The sequence below is a fragment of the Saccostrea echinata genome, unplaced genomic scaffold, assembly GCF_033153115.1.
Source record: "Saccostrea echinata isolate AGI-Se365-2 ecotype Australia unplaced genomic scaffold, CSIRO_AGI_Sech_v1 ptg000033l, whole genome shotgun sequence".
NCBI lineage: Eukaryota > Metazoa > Mollusca > Bivalvia > Ostreida > Ostreidae > Saccostrea > Saccostrea echinata.
The window spans coordinates 7303088-7326596 of NW_026889782.1; the positions used below are offsets into that span (position 1 = coordinate 7303088).

Sequence of the window (23509 nt, forward strand, 5' to 3'; positions counted from 1 at the left end):
GGCGATCCTCAAATTAACTTTTGTTCCTTTTAATATTTACCGCACATGGTATAAAGAAGCTGCATTACTAGGAAAAATTTTAGCTTAATAAATGAATAATTATATATACCTTTGGTATTTGATATAATATTCATCATGATATTATATCAAACTTAGGTATAATTACTTTTTTTCCAAAGTGAATTTCGATACACAGTATAATTGATTCAGTATTTAAACTTGAATATATAGGTACATATTAATTTTAATATGCTAAGCATAAAATGTCATGTAATTGAATTTAAAAATGTTTAAAAATGTTTCTAATCATGATTACATAGGTCACTGATATTTTGCTTCGTAATTCGGATAAGAATTTATAAGCAATTTTTTAAGCATGTTTAGACATGGTGACAAGGGTAAGGATAAATCTAATTAATATTTTTATTTTTAAAAAATGTTAACAATCCTCTTTTTCAATATAATAGATGGGATCTCGGAGATCAATGTATAAAGTCTGATTCGAATTCTATTTCGCCCGTACACAGTACTTAGGTGTTTTTTTTTCTACACAGCATTTCTCGCCACGTAGGTCATGTTACTGTCCAGAGTCTTTTTTTTAATTGACACAAAAGTCATATACTCACATCTAAAACACTAATCTCTTAATTTTAATATGTGAATTACTGGTATTACATTTTTAAAATGGTTATGAATATTTTCAACGCTCTAGAAGCAAGCGTCTTTCCGTATTTTTCGCTACATATGCTATTTAATGGGTCACGCAGTCTTTCAGGCAAACGAGAAGTAACTCTAAATATGGCCGTAATTGGAGCTCAACAAATACTTTCGAAAATAATATTTTTTTTTAAAAAAGATGGGGACGTTATGACACACATTCAAACACAAATCAATATAAATTATTTATATGATTTTTATTTACAACTTTTTACCTCTAATTCAAAATCGTCTCGAAATCCCAAACACAGGCGAAGTTCGACTTCCTGGGTATTTTATTGTGTATTAAATCATTTTCGGTGTATAGCGATTAGGAGACATAGACCATAGGAAGACTTCAAGCCCTAAAGGCATTCACACCTGTACAAAATAAGCCCCTCCCTCACCTGGTATTTACACCCGGTAAAAAAATCCCTGTCTTTAATTAAGCACCGATTGCATATTTTTGAACTGCCGTTTTTACTTGCACCCTTGCAGAGTCATAGATTTGTTGTATTCTCTTCAAAGTTCATTTTCAATGATAAATTCTTTATTATTATTATTATTTTATGGTGATTATGTATTAATATATGAAAACAAAGAATAAAAATGTATTACATTATTATGAATACTAGATCGTTCATTGCATTTCCATTTGAGCGACTTTATCATGCAATCAGCCTTGTTTTTTCACAAGACAGTTAGTAGCTCTAAAATGTGCCTGCATATTTTTTTATGATTTACAAAAATAGGCAGACACCTGAACGAGGGGATAAAAAAAATTGAACTTCGGTTTTGTGATAATTTACGGTAAAGGTTGTACGCTTTAGTCCCCTCCTAGATTGGTCCTTAATTAATTTATTTAACTGCATATTTCAAAGTAAGAAGAAATGTTCCACAATTCTGTTTTTCCCGTGTCTGCGATCAACGTTCAATATACATGTAGGTCACAACCTTTGCTGTCGCCAATTGTTTGTATATGCCCCTCGCTAAAATAGTGCGGAGCGAAAGGAAAATACATATCATAATCTTACTCAGAAACTTGAATTTTAGTATTTGTATGTCTATGGAAAGACTATTATTGCTTGAAGATCACATTAAATACATTTTCAATCTTATTGCATGGACGAAATTCTGATTTTAATGCATGTATAAGGAGAGGGCAATATTTCTTGGAGAACTGATATAAATTAACGTTTAAATATTTTCAATCATTCTTACATGTGCTATTGTTTAATATTGCATATCAGCAACATACATCTGATTTGATTCTTGCATTCTAAGGTACATTTGTATCACATGTTCACATAAAAAGTAGTGAAGTGTCTTGAAGAGCAAAGATAAATAAGAAATTACCGATGGTAGTGATTAAAGGGGGCGCCATTGAAGCTGGACGACAGCATACCACTTACGTCCCCTCGAAAATTAAGCATAATCCACTACAAGATTAATCATTTTGATACATCAGATTTTTTCTTAAGAGATTCTACATTGACAACCCCAGTGATCAAGATAATGATGTGGATTCTATACATGAATTTAACCTTCCGTTACCTGTAACTTTTATTTATTTATTTATTTATTTATTTATTTTTTTTTTTTTTTTTTGATTTTGTCATTATAATTTATATCCAGTCTAAGCTCTGTATTAATCTATGAATATTAGGTACAGTTTCTGATGAGGTCGAATTAAAATCTCTTAAAACATTTATGAACAATACAAGTTCCTCTTCGTATTGATTTGTAGACAATAAGTTATATATATAATTTATTGATGATTTTTTTTTTAAATATACTGCTTTCTTCAAAATATTAGAATTTAGTAGCCCTCCAAAGTAGTACATGTAGGGCAATTAAACAAGTATACAAAACTACATAATCCTGACTTAAATAGTTTAGTTAGTTGATGTGATCAATCAAGTAAGACAGTCTAAACATACACGTTCATGGAAAATATTGTGCACATTATATTTCATTGACTAAGAAACATCAACTAGAATAACAATTAACAAGATCAGAAGTTAGGTAACTAAACATGGCTAAGTACAAATTAAGTTTGCATGCCAAAAAAAATTAACTAAAGTAACGCACTATCTCAAAACTAAACATAACGAATAACTAGCTAACTTTAAGTACTTGATAGATTATTTTTTTAAACGTAATTTTGTGTTATTTACAATAAAATTGAAAGCAACTGAATGATTAAATAATCAAAGTTGAGATTGTTGTCAAGCATTACCGTTTATATTCTAATTTTCTTGCATAAAGCGAACGTAAAAACGAAGTACATGTATAAAAGTGATTTTGTCCAATAAAATTTACCCTTTACACAGGTTTTAATGCTTTAAGAAGATGTTTTTCAATAAATAAATCTAAATGATTTAAAAATTGACCATATCAATGTTACATAAATTACTGTATCTACACCACAGCACACGTATTGGCCTTCCTGTCCACTTGTTAAACTCCCTAAAATATGAAAAAAATAAAAATTAAATTATACAATAAACAGATTCAAAAAAACAAAATCATTCACTTTAGAGAGACTATTAAAGACTAAAAATTAAAATATTAAGTAGCCGGTTACTGGTGCCTTCATAATTGGGTCATTAAGTATATGTTGAGACACAAGCAGATTTATTATAAGCGGTTATTGATGCATTCACATTTACGTCATATAGAACAGTAAAGTCTAATCTGGACATCACTGGTTAAATAGAAATTGGCCGTGTGAGAAATTATTCCGGATTAAACAACATTTTAAACAATTGAATTTAGAGGGACTTACACTTAACATCGTATATGGTAAGATTTTGGAATACACAACTTCCGGATTAGATAAATTCACAATATGTGTTAAGATGGGGGCGGATTTATTATAAGCTGAAAATTCGAATTGGATTTCATTCAGAAGATTGCTTGAAAAAAAATTATCTTTCTTAAATGTTTTGTACATAAGTTCCAATTCATTAAGTAGTTTTGCATATACTAGTACTTTACCTCCTTCCAGAATCATTTCAGTGCTTTGCCTGTCCATACTACATAGAAAAACTCGCCCTGGTGTATATTTTGCAATGAAGCCATCGATTCCAAGAGGATGTCCTATAAGAAGGTCATGTAAGTTTTTAATTCATTCTTAGTTCTATTCGCCTTCTGCATTAAGGTATGTCACTCGTGAAATTTGTTATATCAAGGATTTTTTGAGAAGTATATTTTGGATTAGTACTCATATAGTATGACTCAAAATCGCAGAGAAAATTGGGAGTCAGTGTGCATCTAACTGAGCTACGGTACAATTAAGTTGACCTTTTTGCACTTAAATTGTAACTCTTTGGTTAATCACTTTAACCGTTATTATATTTTATAAGATGTAACCATGGCAATAAACAATCTTATTTTACGTAAAATAGTTTGAATAATATTTATCATTGAACAAATCATGCAAATTAATGTGCTTAAATTATCGTGTGACCTTTTTGCACTAAAAAAGTCTCATATTTGAGGTATTAAAAATCTAAATAGGCAATAGAATATTTTCTTGTATCAAACTTTTTACGACTTAAGTGCTGATCGGTCAAAAGTATCGAGTAGTTTAAGATAATGAAAGAAAAATTTGGGGTCAGTGATGTAAATTTTGAAATATTGGTCAAAATATGTGATTTTCAGGCAAAAAACTGTGTAAATTTTATCTCGACTTCCATAATATATCTTCATTTCTTGGCAATGTTTGTTGAGTGAAGGTGTAAATTTTGTTATAAAAATATAAATTGAGACCTATATTTAATATTCCAGGCATATCATAACGGAAAATATTCTCTGAGTAAAAGTATGTGAGGCTAAAGTTCCAAGATATCAAATTTAATAAATGTGTAGATTTGCAGAATTTTCTTCTAAATATCCTTCCGCCACAAGAAATAGTCCCTTATAAATCTTGCTTCTTTGTGAATTTTTGAGCAGTTTTTTAATTGAATGTTGAACATTTTACATTGTTTAATTTAAATATGTTATAAAGATTGAATTGTAATAAATAGTTTTTAAGTAAGAGGTTCTGACAGAAAATTTCTAAAAGGCTGACGAGTGACATACCTTAAACTTCAAACATTTTTAACATCCATTCTGTAATCGCCGGAATTTCTTCTCGAATAATTGAAAATCATTATTTTGTTTCTGGAGAAAACATAAATTGAATCATTGCGTGATATAATTGTATTGTTGACGCATCATAGCTCTCATCACTAGAATTGGCGTGCTCGATCATTGATCTGATGCATGCAATATTTTAAGGTCCTGTAACTAACTTTTTATTTGCGATAACTTTTTTGCTTTATTATGAGAGACGGTCTGCTCGCAAAATTTCATTCTTGCGTATATTTGTATAAAATATTTACTAAATTGGTGGATTTTTTTGTCTTTTCTTTTTTTTTTCTTTTGATTTGTTTTTGTTTTTATTTTTTTTATTTTTTGTCAGCTCTTGAATATTTTCGCATTTTATATTATATTCATCAAATGCGATTAGTTGTCATGGAATTTCATATAGTGGAAGTGGAGACAGAATTAATTATTCATGCCTCTAGTAGAAGCTACGTAATATTGTAAATTTTGTACTGTAATTATTTGATCAAATGATGTTTTTGATTAAAAAACTATTGAAAAATTATTGTATATCATTTTCTAGAAGTTCTGTACGGTACACATTTATCTCGAACCATGTATTTAAAAAGCGGATGCCCGTCGCCCATAATTATCCGAGAGAGAGAGGTGTGTAATAATTAACTTTCGTTCAAAATCCGCGAAATTAACACAGAATATACAAGATATTTACTAGATATATACACAACGCCAAACTTCTCGATATAACAGGTGATCTAGGTGTTCCAATATGATTTCTACCCGTTTTTTGATATAATTCCCTTAGTATAATTATGTCACCATCACTGTGGCGTAATAGATAAGCTAGAAGCGGGAGGAACCAAATTCGATTTCTTGGATTATCAAGCATTTTGTAGGCTTACTTTTTTTTAATTCGAAAATATATAATATAAACATTATAAGGAAAAAAGAAATAAAACTGCTTCGTTAAAATATTAAGCAGGTAATTGAATAAAAAGTTAAAAATTTTAAATAAATGCCACGAAAAGAACAAGGTACGGTTTCAATACAAATCTTGCCCTGTGTTTTTCTTAAAAATGAAAGTGATGTAAAAAAAAAAATTAAAATTCATGCTTTCTGAATCTTTGAAAATCCATGCAGAAAGATCTTGCAAATCATTTTTCTCACTTGAACTTCTAAATGCTAATTGTGACGTCATAAACATGTGCATTTTCCCGTATTTTCTTAAAAAGTTACAGAAGACACCGATTTTCAATGAAATTTCTTTCACATAATACTGTCCACAGGCATCGCCCACAGAGATTTTGAGATGTGTGATTTTTCAAAGAATTTTACAAAACATATCCAACAATTATAGTGGGCGATGGCTGTGGACATTATTTTCTTAAGGAAAATAACCCTTGAAATGGGTCATTTTGAGGCTTTTTCTGTTTAAAATAGAGAATTGCATCAAATTAATGACGTCATATTTCCAGAATGGTACTCCTTCATGCCAAATTCTTTCCTGATTTATCACATTCATATACTCTACTAATATTTAAGTCAGTTTCAAAACTTTTTGAAGACATTAAATTTTTAAGGCATAATGAAGTCAAAACTGTACCTTCTTCTTTATCTGACATTCAGTTGACTGAATGATAACTGAAGGATCATGGAAATGTCACAGACAGGCTACTTTCAGTGACTTCTCAGTGACTTTGAGTGAGCATTCAGTTACACTTTCGTCAACTGACACTACTGGCTTTCAAAACCCCTGTCCGTATGAAAATCCCCTGTCTTTCTCTGTAACCTACAGCATTTCCACAATTATCTACGGTATATCTACAGTATGGTACGGTATGTCTCCTCTGCATATACAGTAATTCTCAGTATGCCACTGTATGTATCCCCAGCATGCCACAGTTACCTACAGTAGGCCCCAGTACGCCTACGGTAGGCCCCAGTATGGCTACTGCTTCCTACAGTGACCTACGGTATGCCACAGTATATGCCCCAGTAGTCCCCTGTATTGTTAACCGAAGCAAAACGGTAGAAGTACACAATGTTTTAAGAGGCAATGTTTTTACAGTTGAAGCTACATGTATTCATCGCTAAAAATTATTTATGGAGAAGATTATGATGATTTATAGAATTATTTTTGTACATTACATCTCTAAAGTAATGATATACTTGCTATGTTGTAACAAATAAAATTAAAACAAAAATAGTATAATAGATTTATTTCTGACGGGGATGATTACGGTCAATATATTAGAAATAACGATAATTAAACACTATCATTTCAAGAAAAAGTCCTGTCCTGTTGTAAGTGGCTGAGAATCTTTATATCACTTTGAATCATCGAATCATCAACAAGGTCAGTCTGTTTTGACACATTGAATGAACATATTTGGACTTTCTTCGAACTTATTAAAAAGAAGAATTATAGTTCGTATTAAGCCCGCATGTTTTTCAATCAGATAAAATGAACATGTTTGTAAAGATTTTTTTTTTTTATCTAGGAGCATAATTCCCGATAAATATTGTTAAAAATGATGCCATTAATAAAAATGACAGTGGCTAATGAAGTGAGGGACGTGATAACAAATTATTCTTCCTGACGCTTACTTGATGAAATTGAATTATAAGTCGTATTCAGATAATATTTAATTTTTATGTATTTATGTAACGAATTCAGAAACAATTATTAACAGCACTGAAATGTTATTATTCTTTTCTCTTTTTCTCGTTATTTTAAAACGGCCCAGAAATCATTTGAATGTTATTTTCCATTCTTTTTTGTTGCATTTCTGACGAATCCTAATCTGCGTTTTGATTTACGTAATATTCTGCAAAAAGTCAATCAAGATTCGATTGTGAAATCGATCAATCATTTTCTTTTTAATTTATACGCAACTTTTATAAATATTTCAAACTGCTGAGGGCTCAAACTATTTATAATTGGAGGATTGTATAAAGTTATTAAGTTTATAAGCCACCCCCTCTTGTCTCCGTAAAATACGCTAAAGATAGGGCCTGATTACTTGTACACAGTTTTAGACATTAATTCTACGTCACCTTTTTGTTTAATATCGTAATGAAATTCTGCATAATTTGGACCTTATCAGAACAAAATTTTCCGATTTCCGATCATAAAATTAATTAGTATGCTCTTATGGAGATACAGAATTAATTTTGATTAAAATGAAATGAATTTATAATTTAATAATAATTTCATTTACTCTATCATCTAGTTTCAATTTTCAGACCCACTTATGATTAAGAATCATTGATCCGCCCCGCGCTTTTCTTTTATCATCTTCATTGTATGCACTGAGGCAGAACCAGGGTAGGTTCTAGTATATATATCTAATGTAATTTGCAGTGGCTAGCTTAACAATAGGTCCTAATTGCCTATTGTTCTCTGTCTGCGTCTGACCACTGGTGTTAGGACTAAATAAACAACTGACTGACCACTCGTAACAAGACTGTTTTCACATTCACTATGAAATATCAGTTTAATTTATAGTATAGATATGCTAGAAAACTTTAATTTTAAAAAAATATCCCCCCCCCCAAAAAAAAATGAACACTGAAAAACAATATATATACAATTATTACTGCTAATTTGTACTTTATCCTTGCTAATACTTTCAACATCGATGTTGTTTCTTAGGCGCTTCTTTAAGGGGTGAAACGCATGAATTAAAAATATAAGTTTCGGCTATACAGTTTCTGTTTTAAAAATATATATTTGTAATGTAAAATGCATTGAAAAGCAAGCACGAATGCTTATAATCCTCTTATTCACTGGTACATTGAAATAAGCAGTCATTAAAATAATTCGAGTCCAGAGAGAGAGAAAAAAAACCATAATTACACTTTAGATTATGCAAAATAAATGGATAATAAGTTATTTTAAACAAAGGTCAGCGAAAACCTTTTGAAAGAAGAAGATAATTCAATACTAAGTCTTTATTAATTCCTGAAATGCTATAAGTCGTATCATTTATTTTGAAAATTTATTTTAAATTGTTTCGTATCAAACTCATTCTTTCTGACTATACCTCAAGAACATACTTAGACACAAGACAGGGCACGGAAATATGCATGATTAATTTTTTTTACTCAAACAATTCAGAGCGTCAAAAAAAAAAAAAAAAGATATCTGACTTTTTAAAAAAAGCCTATTCCCCTATTTCCTCATCCTCAAAACGATGCTAGTTGTCGGGGTTAAAAATAAAAAAACCGATAACGTTTACCCATGGTCTATTCTGCATTACAGAAATCAGCAACATTTATAAATTCTGTTAATCATGTACATGATTCCACAGTCCACGGGCTCCTGATCAGATCAAGATCCGGTATACAAATTGGCGCAACGAACTATCATCTTATTTTCAATTTATTCTCAGAAATCAAACACCGAAGAGTTTTTTTTTTTTTTTTACCTGCGATGATAAATTTCTGACTCCATTATAAATACTAAGGCACTGCAGATGCATACACTTTTTTGTCCTTTAAAAGTTGAAAATTGTGACACGTGCGAATATATAAGAATTACGATTCTCCCGGCACGTAGACTGGCCCCAAGATGTAAAAGTTTATATTGTTTGTAAATACATGTAATTAAATAAAGACATGACAGTAATATCAAAATAATCAAACATTTAAAATCAATAATTTGATTTTATGTTATGTTGTGGGTTATCAATTTTCCCAACACCAACGCAAGCTAAGCGAGATCGAAGTCTGATATAATTCTTTGATCTGTAATTAAGGACAAATGGATTGAAATTAAAGTCCCTTGCATAATTGAATTATCTTTTATTAGAATTCATTGAACTAAACAGTGAAGATAAGAATTAAATCCTGTTATACAGTAAAAGAAATTTATATTATATATATGTAAGAGTGAATGAAATCTTTTAACATGTACGCTGCTTCGGGGATGGGGGGTGGGGTTTAAAAATTATATTTCCGTGTATACATACATCTACAATGCAAAAACGCCAAACCAAACGGAGTTGTTCGCATTCGTTATTTGACACATGATATGAAATGCACGACAATCCTGGGGAAAGGACTTCCCCACCAATACCTGTTAATGTCATGTCAATGTGATACATGTACATTTATCCTTCGTCTAACAGTATGCGATAAATATCGTAATATCCTAAATCCTCAATCTAAAATGCTTACTTTACGAATTCCTTGCTCTTTACTACGTTATCATTATTCTAGACATAAGTATAGACAGCTAGCACTATGAACAGTAAACGGAGACTGTTCTTCAATCTAGTTATTTATGATAATTTTATGTGCTGATTTACTGCAAAGAGAATGGAAACACAAATTCTAAATTACAATTAACTTAAGATGAACAAATATATAGGCAATTTTTTGTAAACATGCATTTTAGTATATACATGTCATATATATGTATATTCGTCCCTGACAATTAGAAATACCCCCCCCCCCAAAAAAAAAAAATAGAAAGAAAGAAATTAATATCAAATACTGAGTAACTTTTTTTAATTGCCAGACATGGCAAAATAATTTTTAGGGTTTTCATTTGAAATTGTCGAACGTGTTCAATATATTTTTAACACAGCTATAGGCCTATATTGTGTTTCATAATATGAACATCACAATCACTGTAACAATCACTGACACAAATAACGAATTCGTTTTAACTGAAGATTTTTCCACTAATCTAAAAATATGTCAAGCTACAGTAAACATAATCCATTCACGTTGATCAAAATGTAGAAGTCAAGTCACAACAAAGTATTACTGTTACACTGTACACTATTACGTTAGACTGACACAGCTAATCAGGTCCATTTGCATCGTCACTGTCACCACCCCGATCACAGAGAATCCATACCATTTTCGGTTTTTTAGCATGAACAAGTGGCTTGCTAAGTCTGCTTACATGGAAAAGCTGTCATCTAATTGGATTGTCTTCCTACTAAAGATTTCGGAAAAAAAAACCACTGACAATTACTACGTACGTTATTGATAATGGAAGTTGTATTACCAGATTTTTTACAGCCTCAATCACAGGAGTTCGCAATTTTATTAATAAAGTTAATTTTTATTATAAATAAAGTTAAATCATTTGATTAACCTAGCATCGATTGACCTAGCATGAGCTATATATATGCGTTAGCACAGCCAATATGCGAACGCATACCGGTAGCTCATGCTTGGTCAATCGAGTGATTCTATTGACTTTATTGATAAAATTGCGAACTCCTGTGACAACCAGTGTCCACTGAGTAATAAAAAAAAGTAATGAAGTCCCGCACAATTGCACCTTTTAGGATTCACTATGAGAAACACACAAGTTACAGCTTGAACTTACTATAGTATATGGAACGCCATAGCTGCCTGAAGGTCATTTTCATATTATATGAGGTGGTATAACCTTTATGTGAAGTGGTGAAGTCATTATATATAGTGGTAAAATCATTATATTCAATGAAAACTTTATTATATGCAGTGGTTTTATCATTATATACAGTGATAAAATCATTATATTCATTGAAAACTTTATTATATGCAGTGGTTTTATCATTATATACAGTGGCAATGTCATTATATGTAGTGGTTAAATAATGTAATGAAGTGATAATATCGATACATTATGCTGTAAAATCATTATATGCAGTGGTTTTTCCATTTTATACATTACTGATATCTTTCTGTGATGTGATAAATTCAATATATACAGTACAAACATAATTTGTGTGATGAAGCAATCATTTCATTGTATGAAACCCGCTGCATGTGGAGTGCCAAGTTAATTTCATTCAGTGCGACACCTTTACATGAAGTGAAAAATCTATTATGTACAGTACTAACATCATTATATTATATAGTAAAATTATTATATATATTCCTTAAATCATGCTTTGCAGTAGTAACATCTTTATATGAGGTGGTTAATTAATTATATGATGTTGTTAATTTGTTATATGATGTGCTCAAATCTTTATATGCATTAGACGTTTCATGTTATGCAGTGGTAACTTCTTTATCATCATCTAAACTGGTCCTTTTATTTAAAAAAAAATGCGCGGAGTTCCAGTTTAAAGAGTGTTTGAAAATAGGAAACCCGGGCCGTGGCAAATTAAAAGCCGGGACTATTCGAGATTTTTCTAATTTCTGATTCTATTATACAGCTTCCTGATTTGATCAACTGTGCTGAAATTTTAAGACTCATTTTTATAGGTTAATGTGTATTCGCTGTAAAAATTGCATTTAATTTTAAAATACTTAGTAATTTAGATTTTCTTGGCGATTGTTGATTTCCAAGTTCAGTGGTGGATCCAGGAATCTTGAAAAGGGGGGCCCGACAAGTTTTTGGTCGGGGTAGGTAGCCCACAGCCAAACCAAAAAACAATTGATTTATTAAATCTTATGTATATTTTGGACACAAGGGGGGGGGGGGGGCGGCGGGCCCCATAGGCCCTCTCTGAATCCGCCCGTGAGGTTGGTAAATCGGGTAGGCAATCAAGTAGACATTTTACGTGTTTTGTTTGTTTGTTTGTTGTTTTTTGTTTGTTTGTTTTTTTTTTTTTTTTTTGCCATATTTGACAGAAAGCTTATAAACTTTTAAATTATTCTGATGTTAAAAATTATTCATTCTTTGAAAGGCATTTTTTGAGTGAAATGACACGTTTAAGAAAAATCGGTTCACATAGGCGTCGGAACCCGGGGGGGGGGGGGGGGAGGGGGCTATTGCCCCCCTCTTTTTTTTATTTTTTACAAAGGTAGACATAATATAGGCATTGAAAATTTGGGCGTAGGTCTAGCCTCCCCCCCCCTCCCCACTTTCTACAGGCACGATTCATTGTAGTGAAAGAAGGGTAATTGGTAGTGTTTAAAAGAATTTGATACTGAAAGATGTTCGACCAAACCCCCCCCCCCCCCCATCCACCCACACCCCCGAAATAGGATTTTCGGGTTTGGAGAAAGAACAATTTTCCTTTTTTTTTTTTTGCTTGTCAAGTTTTTTTTCAGGTTTGATTTTTTTTTCTATTTCAATTAGCCACCCCACTATCAATTTCCTTCCGACGCCAATGGTTCATTAAAATCGGATTTGATCTCCCGGAAGTCAAACATAAAAAATCCGAAATACTTATTCATTATCTACATGCCATTTGATAAAATATAAATTAATTAAAGAATTATCACATATACATGTAATTATAGGACTATTAATGCAAAGCCTTGTGTCAAACTTTAATCACGCGTAAGTTGCTTGGTTTAAGGATATCCGATCCTCAGCCTTGAAGGATAACTCTTAATTTTATCATTTTATTCAAAAAGGCTAAAATGATTTTAATTTGGTTGTTTGTTTGCTGTTTAACGTCCCTCTCGAGATTTTTTCACTCATATGGAGACGCCACAATTTGCCATGCAGTGGAGAGCTGCAAATTTTGTCCTATACTCGACACTTACGGCCATTGAGCAGTGAGGGATTTTTTTTTCGTGCCAACACCTACTGTGGAACGGGACCTCGGTTTATGGCTTTATGCGGTCTCTTACGAAGGACCGGTCTCAACGTCCCACTGTCGGATTCGAACCCGTGACGTAAGGATTGACTCCTTATTCCGCGTCTCTTAGAGCAGACACTCTATTCACCGTGCCACGTTGGCGACGGCAAATATGAAACTTGAAAATGAAATGTTTTCATGCAGCAATTTTTCAATGTGATTTAAGGTTTTCTGAAGTCTTAGAAACAGTCTTATAAATAGTTGATATTAGTAATTTAACACCCCACCCCCCACCCCCACCCCGAAAAAAGTATTAAACAAATTACATATTTAACGTAATCCAGTTTCCTTCCATCTTCTAGCATATAGATACATGTACCAGTGCACATTTGCATATTATGAAATTAGAAATGATTTATGGTGTTTTGCACCAGGTTCTTCCCGGATGATCGGATCTGGTTTAATAATCCCTTTTTTAATGAAAATGTGTATTTTGCATAAAAATAGCATTTTCAAATAAAGAAATAACTATCAAAAAGAAAAAGTTTTTTTTAGTTAAAATACAGTGTTTAACATCGGAATAATTTTTAAGTTTATTAGATTTTTATCAAATATGTCAAAAAAAAAAAAAAAAAAAAAAAACACACACACACACACACACACACACATAAAATATCGCCAACCCAGTCTACCCATTTTACCAACATCGAAATCAACAATCGTTAAAAAAAATCTAAAATACTAAGTACTTATAGCACAATGGATAAAATATTAAATCAGAAAATTGAAACTGCCTACCAATTTTACTTGAAACCAAAAATCGTAAAGAAAATCTAAAATACCAAGTATTTAAATACAATTTTTACAGCGAAAACACATTAGCCTAAAAAAAGAGTCTGAAAATTTTAAATCAGAAATTTGAAAAATCTCGAATAGTCCCGGCTTTTAATTTGCCACGGCCCGGGCTTCCTATTTTCAAACACTCTTTAAACTGGAACTCCGCGCATTTTTTAAAAATGTTTTTGCAAGAGGACCAGTTTAGATGATGATAAAGAAGTTACCACTGCATAACATGAAACGTCTAATGCATATAAAGATTTAAGCACATCATATAACAAATTAACAACATCATATAATTAATTAACCACCTCATATAAAGATGTTACCACTGCAAAGTATGATTTTAGGAATATGTATAATAATTTTACTATATAATATAATGATCTTAGTACTGCACATAATAGATTTTTCACTTCATGTAAAGGTGTCGCACTGAATGAAATTAACTTGGCACTCCACATGCAGCGGGTTTCATACAATGTAATGATTGCTTTATCACACAAATTATGTTTGTACTGTATATATTGAATTTATCACATCACAGAAAGATATCAGTAATGTATATAATGGAAAAACCACTGCATATAATGATTTTACAGCATAATGTAACGGTACTATCACTTCATTACATTATTTAACCACTACATATAATGACATTGCCACTGAATATAATGATAAAACCACTGCATATAATAAAGTCATCAATGAATATAATGATTTTATCACTGTATATAATGATTTTACCACTATATATAATGACTTAACCACTTCACATAAAGGTTATACCACCTCATATAAAATGAAAATGACCTTCAGGCAGCTATGGCGTTCCATAATAGTACATTCAGAAAGATGATTATGAAGAAAAATGCGTCCTCGTTTAATTCATCTGTCAAGGTCAGCCTCTTGCGATTTCTTTTGAGGAGTTTTTCCGGATCTCGATCCCGCAACATTATGATGAAACATTTGTGATGTAGTTAGACTATATTTTTAAGAAAATCAAAACGGTGTCTAGAATAATCAACCCTTTGATGTTTTTTTATGAAAACATTTTACTTACTTACTTAGTCCTCTTCGTGCTGGATAATATATACATTTCTGGTGAATTTTTCATGTACCTTTCTGAACGTATAAATTTCGTAGGGGGAACTCAAGATGAGTTTCTTGTCTGTCAAATATTGTTGTTCTAAGTAAACGTGTCTTGATAATACATGTTTGACTTTCGATTTAATTTTCCATTGTATAAAATAACCCCCCCCCCGAAATTTCCATGTACAAAATAGATGTCGCACTTCTTGTCAACCAAGCCGGAATTAATAGGTTCGATATATTTGTAATTCATCTCTGTTTAATAGTTAACTTGTTCCCTCATTAAACACAAAACGTCAGACTTTTTTAAAAATAAATTTGATGGCTTGTTTGCTTTGCCCCCTAGGAAAAAAAAAGACAGAAAAGGGTTTTCGCATGAATTTTGCTTTAAAATTATATACAATAAGTAAGTAAGTAAATATTTTATTATACATAGTGACTTGTGTATACAATAATTTTACGTTCATTCGACAAATAAGCATATATGTACAACATCCGGCCCATCGGACCTATAAATCACTTTTAGCAATATATATTAATTACATGCGTGTGATTTTTCTTTGTCTTACAGTGTATGTTATATGCATTATATTTGAAACTCGCATTTTGACGTGGGAAATGAGTTAATAGATATCTGAATAGAACATCTTAATCGTTATTTTGTAAATTTAAAATGCCAATATTTCTTAGAAAATCATGTCTACAGTTTTTATACAGATTACACCTTTCACTGTCCGTCGGCAATTACATATGATTTACTTGTGCCTCTTTTGCATAAACTGATCTTGTATTATACGTTTAATATTGAATTTCTCCGATTAAAATTAATACTGACAGCATGCTCTAACCTGGGGGGGGGGGGGGCATTCCGAACCAAGTTATATTGAATCAAATAAAACATGACTTTGACCCCCCCCCCCCCCGAAAGCGTGGATCCCACCACGAAATAGGTTTTTTTTTCACGTTAAGAAAATGGAATTTGCGTTAATTTTTTTGGAATTAGGGTGGAATATCCCCCCCCCCTCCTGGAAAAATTCTTGGATCCGCGCCTGGACAGCATGTGATTATATGTAAAATATAATTGTCAAAAAAATGTTAAAGTTGAAGATAATGAACAAAGGTCGATTGGAAAAAAAATTGATCGGTTGACAATAAAGAAAAAGAGCTGTGTTACCTAAATATACCATGTCATTAGATACTATGACAGACCCACTGCTGTCGTATACAGCTATGTTCATTTATTAGAATGGTTATATGTACCAAGATTAAAAGACTTTTTTCTCGCTGAGCAGGCAGAAAATCTAAATAAAATAAATTTTACATTCCTGTATCGACGCGGATTACTTTTCAAATATTTGCATCGGTGAGATTTACTTACATCAGGGACCTTTATACTAAGGATATAGGGCATTAGTTACACGACGTGTTCAAGCTTATTAAAATACCATGGCATATATTTTACAAGCACATGTAGCCACTAGCCAGGAGCATATATATTAGTATATACATTTAGGTCTCTAATGTAGCCGTACTATAAGTGAATAAAATCTTCATTGCAGAATTATTGGTCGTAATGTATGCCCTTCCCAATTTGATGCTTTAAATTAAATATTTTTTGAATGAAGGAAGGCATAAACTAATAAATAAATAAATAATGAAAAAAATAATAAATAAAATTCATTAATTGATGATTTTTTTTTTTTTTGGAAGCAATGATTTGTAAACTTTTCAGAATCACTGCATAACCCTATAAGTCTCTTAACAATTGTAAACATAATGAAATGTACGAATAAATTAATAATTATAACAGTTTTAATGTTTATGATAGCGTATTTTTTTATTTTGTCAGCAAGAAATGTACACTTCAGATCAGTCAACATTATTGACCATTTCGATATTTTCTTTGTGGCAATAACATATGCGTGAAGTTTTTGCCTAATGTGGATCACGAGACCCGTATCAGTTGACTTCAGTTGTATTACTATGTGTATAAAATAATGTTCAAAAGTTTCTCACGGAAATAATCCTGTGTACTGAACTGACAACCTCACATCTTAGATAAACAGCGCCTCTGGAAGTGTGTATACCTCTTCCGTTTTGCTTCGGTGAACAATACAGGGGCCTACTGGGGCATATACTGTGGCATACCGTAGGTCACTGTAGGAAGCAGTAGCCATACTGGGGCCTACCGTAGGCGTACTGGGGCCTACTGTAGGTAACTGTGGCATGCTGGGGATACATACAGTGGCATACTGAGAATTACTGTATATGCAGAGGAGACATACCGTACCATACTGTAGATATACCGTAGATAATTGTGGAAATGCTGTAGGTTACAGAGAAAGACAGGGGATTTTCATACGGACAGAGGTTTTGAAAGCCAGTAGTGTGATTGGTGTAATTTCATCCTGAGAGATCTAGAGCAGGGGATCTTTCTTTAGTAAGACAAATGAGATTTGACTTTCATGTCAATAGTTCACCGTGATTTTGGATATTGCATTCAGTTGTTGATGTGCTGTCGTTCCATCTGCATGTCTCCATAGGGACCCCATCAGCTGTATCAATTATACTTATCTGCTTTGACACGTTGAAGAAACTGTGCTTGCACATAAAAAAGGCGTGTGTGCCGTTTTGCCTGACATTTGCAGTGAAACATGAAACTAAAAATTAGGAATGGTAAAAGTAAGATATTAAATCTCTTGTATTCTCACTCTTAAACTGGTACAGTAAAAAATGCTTATGTGAAGTGCCAGTGAAGGACGAATTTGTTTTATTATAAATGTCATTCGTTATATCCGTTTACAATATATTTCAAAGACACAGGGAATGAAAACGATTTGCTGCAAGCTTATAATAAAAGCATGTTCGCTGTAAGCGTGTTTTACTGTAGTAAGCTGGTGAGATATTCAAAATCCACGAAACTCGATGGTAAAAAGTTTGTCGTCTTATTCATTTAATTCTCATTATCAAGGACTAATATCTAATATCAAGCTGAAATATACTTACAACAAGGATACAGTGTAATATTCTTGCTCTGATCAGTTCCGTTTTCACACGTGGTATTTACCAAAATTGATTTCCCAGCGTGCTCCGAGTCATTAGATGTTAAGATAAACTCCAACATATTGTACGTTTCATCATAGCCTCCAACAACACAGGTGACGCGTTCTTTTTGAGAGTTATGAGAGTTTTGACAATTTTTTGTATCGCTCGAGTCTTCTTCAATTACAACCCTTGTAGAGTTAAAATGACAGTTTATATGAATCCCAAGTTTTTGGGTGTCGTTATAACAAAAGCCCTTTCGCATTTTTTCTTCTTCTACTACAACCTCACCTATTAAAATATTAATTATGTGAAATGTATATCCGCATTTTGAACATTTTTTACAATTACAATAAATGCTTATCATCATTGGCCGGGTCTGCACAATAATCAAAACTCTTTGTGCAACTAGATGTGTCGTTAACGCCACAAATGCCCCCGCAAGCAGCCTAAATTTCAAATGCAATATTAAGTTTTAAATTTGTATTCAAACTTCACCCGAATTTTCTGGTAAAATACCTGCATATGCAATTTCTACCTTATACATGCATCCCTACAAAAGTTAGAGAACTTAATCTAAAAATTTCTTATTTTTTTCTAAGTTCAAGAGGGATAACTCTCTCAAAAATCATCAGATCATGACCAAATTTGAACTTGACCTGTATTTTCTAATAAAATACCTGCATATGCAAAATTTCAACCTTATACATAAATCCCCACTAAAGTTAGAGAGTTGAAACCTAAAATTTCAGGAGGGATAACTCTGTCAAAAATCATCTGACCATGACCAAATCCGAACTTGACCTGCGTAGTTCTTTCACGTATCCCTATGTTAAATTTGAATTGTTTTTTTTTTGTTTGTTTGTTTATTGTTTAACGTCCCTCTCGAGAATTTTTCACTCATATGGAGACGCTACCACTTGCAGGTGGAGAGCTGCAAATTTTGACCTATACTCGGCACTCAGGGCCATTGAGCAGTGAGGGATCTTTATCGTGCCAGCACCTACAACGACACGTGACCTCGGTTTATATAGTCTCATTTGGGGGACCGCTGTCTCCACGTCCCACAGTGAGATTCGAGCCCTCGACAAATGAATGTGTACAACTGTTGCAGAGATTATAAACGTAAAGTGAATGATGACAGAATGACGGAACAGGGTAACACTATATGCCCCGGTCATTTCATGGCAGGGGCATAAAAATGTCTTTATTGAATGTATTAAAAATTGTACATGTAGATTGACAATTGCAGTATTTAAGCTTGATAGACCCTTGCTTTGAACACTTATCAAACAGCATTTGCTTAAATTACTTTTCTATTTTTTCAAGGGAAGGAAAATCTGTTTCTTTGATAGAAACGATAAATGGATTATCATTAGTCATTATACTTGGGAGTAATACTATTATGTTTCTAGATGTAGATGTGTGGTTAAATCACTTTTTACTTAAGATAATGGTTTGAACGGTTTTTTTTTGTTCCGTGAGGACTTATAAACTCGGCAATGTACTGATACTGATCTAGAGGGTTCTTTACTGACAAATAGGACGACATTACAGGGATTTCATTTGTTTTGTTTTGTTTTGTTTTTTTTTTTTGTTTGTTTGTTCTTTGTTTTTTTGTTTTTTTTTTTTTTGGGGGGGGGGGGATTTTTTCCCCAGTTTTTAAATAAGAACTCTGTTTGTATTTCAACTACATGTACGTATTTCACAGCTCAACAATGATATCGTTTTTCATTGTTTATATATGATAGGTAGCGAATTCAAACAATAATAAAAAATAGAATGAGAAAAGCTACACTTTTCTTGTCCATAGCTACATGTAAATTCTATAAATCGTGTAAAAAAAGACTTTCGCAAGTGATAAATTAGGACAAATTGATATTTTTGCATTATAAGAAAAGTATGTTCTCCTACTAAATGCCACTATCGATTCAGTATTAAAAAGTAATAATGCATAAGTAGCCCCAACCTACCCCTAAAAAGAGGGAGATATGATTTGAACAAACTTGAATCTACACTTAGGATGCTTACACATTTCTTTGACGAACTGTGGCTTTTTTCCTAGAAATTTGAACTTTCATAGTGCTCTCACCCTACCCCCGAGGGTCATGATCTTAACAAATCTGAATCTACACAACCGAGCATGCTTCCATATAAATATGACCAATCATGGCTTTGCTATTCTGGAGAATATTTTTTTTAAAAAAAATGCTATGTATTCCTCTGTATAATTTAAATTGTCCATTGAAGCACCACCCTACACCCCGGGGGTCACGATTTGAACAAACTTGAATCAATACTACCTGAGGATACTTCCAAATAGATAATAACCACTCATTGCTTTGCTGTTCTTAAAAAGATTTTTCCTTTATACTCCTTTGTAAAAATTTCCTCGTCCATTTTTTAAAAATGCATTTAACACCTATTTCATTTTAAGGTTTTGATTGCAATGTGTAAACAATGTATAGAAGTACAGCCTTTAAGTTTAAATTAGATTCTAATCATAGCTGTGTTATCCTTCGTTTTTTCTTCGCTAATAATTAAATCCATATGCTCAACATTATTACTTGGTGTTTTTATGTTTCTTGTAAGATCTTCCTGGACAAACAGCAACTGGTCAATGATATGTATGACCCCGTTTGTAGCTCCTTCGTCCATGTGAATAACATTCGCTGATGCTCCTCCGAAGTATATCCTCACCTCTAAAAATAGACAAAATTTATTGAAGGTGCAAATTTATTTAATGTTTAAATAATATATCAGAAATCACTCTCGCATACATAACATAGAACTGTTTTGTGTGCTAATCAGAACAACACAAGTACTATACAATATGTACTTGCCATCCCCTTTCCAAAAAAAGAACCCAAGGTTGTGAAGCATTTTTTTCATAACCCATTTGGTTTACGTTTTTGTTCCTTTGTTACATGCTTTAATTTCCCACAGTCTGACAGATAGAAATACAAAGTGGTTTTCATTTGCTGCATTGTATTATCTGCATCCTGGATTAGACAAACTTAAGGGGAAGAAGGACCTTTAGCTTAAAAAAAAATACTTGTCATTCAATTTTTTTTATATATTGTATATTTCTAATTAGGTATATCCCACACATCTTTAAGCAGTTATATCATTAGGTTTCTTAACTTATTTTAGAGATATTGATTGACAAATATTATGCCCTACAGTATCTAAGTGGAGTTTTAATTCTCCACGTTTTCGGGCTCATTACTCTGTCCAAAATGGGTTTTTAAAGCATATATAAAAACTATGTAAGTGAACATGTATCTTTTAAAATATTTTAGAGTATGAATCGGGTTTAAAATTCGAAAAAAGCAAGTTTCTTCTATCACACTGCATCTGGATAGGAAAAATTACGAACTTTTTAAGACAAACAACAAAAAACGTAATTTACAAAAAATTCCATCATTCAATATTTTTAAATTTACGTTGAAATGCAAGTCCTTCTAATCATTGATTAACTGTAAAAATTTCGAATGGTGAAGCTGACCTCAATATTGCACAGGGCATCGTTAAAGAGGACATAGGCAGGACAAAAACGTGCTATGTTTACATTTCTCGTGTACGGGAAAATCCATCTATGACGTCACACGTAAGCTAAATAAGCGAAATAAGATATACCTATATAAGATTTGTATCATCAGCCATGCAAATATATCTTTTGTGTTCCCCGTTTCTCAAAATATTTCATCATATACTGATTATGACCTGTTCTTACATAATTATAACACCGCCCCTGTATTCACCGAGTATGATCTTGCTGTACTAACAGATCGTGTATGACATCACCGACAAATTGGACACGCAGTTTAGGGAAACAGAGGAGTGGATCAATCTTTTTCATATTTTGTTAATGTTTACAAGAATGTTAAACTTTTCATTTTTTTAGATATAAGATGGCAATAAAAGGAAAAAAAATTGTCAAAAAACTATACAAGAACTGATGCTTTACATGTTTTGCACTTATACAAACGGAGACTATGACGTAGTTAAACAGAGTCATGTGACCATGTATCCTTCATCCCTTTAAAATGTGTTTGAATAATTTACAAGATAAATACTTTAAAATCACAATTCTTTTCTGGGTCGAATGTTCGTGGTTTGAAGAAAATGTTAGGGATTTCATTTTGTAGCTGAAGAAGAAAAATGATTTAATAGTTTAAAATTTAAGCATTTCGTTGAGGACATGTGACCAGCGGGTCTCTTTATACCACAAACAATTAAAAAAAATTAAAAGCTCCATGAGGAGCAAGCCTGGTAACGGGAACATTTCGTTTTTACATTCTGTGAAATCAGTACTTTACGTAGAGGATTACGGTAATTTTCGTTATTTTAGTGGTATGAATAGACTCTTGAATTCATGAACAAAATTATTTAACTACTCAACAAGTTATCACACACGAAATAAAATCCCACCAAAAACATAGTTTTTCCTCAAACCACAAAACATTGACCCTAGGAAAAAATGTGATTTTACAATACCCTTGTTCAGTCCATTTCCTTTAAACCAATTTTAGTTTGTTTGTTTTTTTTCAGTTCTTGAGTCTACATTAACTAGATTAACTTATGATAATTCAGGACGAGGTTTTTTTCTACTAATTCATATAACAACGAATTCTGTGTATCTGTCAAAATCACATATTAAGTCTTCATGACAAAAAATAAACCAACGTAAAAATTTCACGAAATCCTTCATAAAAATGTCCATGTTTTCCTGAAATGAATGTTATTAAATGTCATTGGATGGTTTCAGTATGTCATGTCAAACGTTGCAATATTTGATCTTTTCCATTTGAATTGTATAATTTTTATTTGTATTCTAAAACTTCACGTTTGTATTCTATATTTTTCCATTTGTAGTGTATGATATATATTTTATTCCATGTTTTCAATTTTCATTGTATAATTTTTGATTTCTATTGTAAAATTTCTTATTTGTACTCGATAATTTTTATTGTATCCGAGGGATTTTATTTTGCTTTGTTACGAAGGATTTCGTTGTGAATGTTCTGTCTGCATCGTGTTGAAAACGAGTGAGATGTGTGACGGGCTCCTCCTTGCGTGCATGTTATGGGATGACACTTTGATTCTTTGATTGGGAGGGGGGGGGAGAGGGGGAGCCGGCAAATTTTGTCAAATCAGTTTAGACTATTTATTTTCATGCTCTCACATGACAAAATATTTATTTCTAAGATGACCAGGGACATGAAGAAGAAGAAAAAGAAGAA

The 23509-nt window shown here is 32.1% G+C and overlaps 1 protein-coding gene across 1 annotated transcript in view; it reads right to left on the minus strand.

The window, feature by feature from the left end:
• Positions 1-2447: 2447 nt before the first annotated feature.
• LOC133198963 (uncharacterized) overlaps positions 2448-23509 on the minus strand; it is a 50284-nt gene continuing 29222 nt past the window's right edge. Inside the window, exons 13-17 of the mRNA XM_061334863.1 lie at positions 20831-20965; positions 18228-18554; positions 17702-17881; positions 3697-3798; positions 2448-3165 (exon numbers count right to left, since the gene is read on the minus strand). Coding sequence (XP_061190847.1) covers positions 3056-3165; positions 3697-3798; positions 17702-17881; positions 18228-18554; positions 20831-20965 — 854 coding nt within the window. The 3' untranslated portion in view covers positions 2448-3055. The remainder of the gene's footprint in view (positions 3166-3696; positions 3799-17701; positions 17882-18227; positions 18555-20830; positions 20966-23509) is intronic.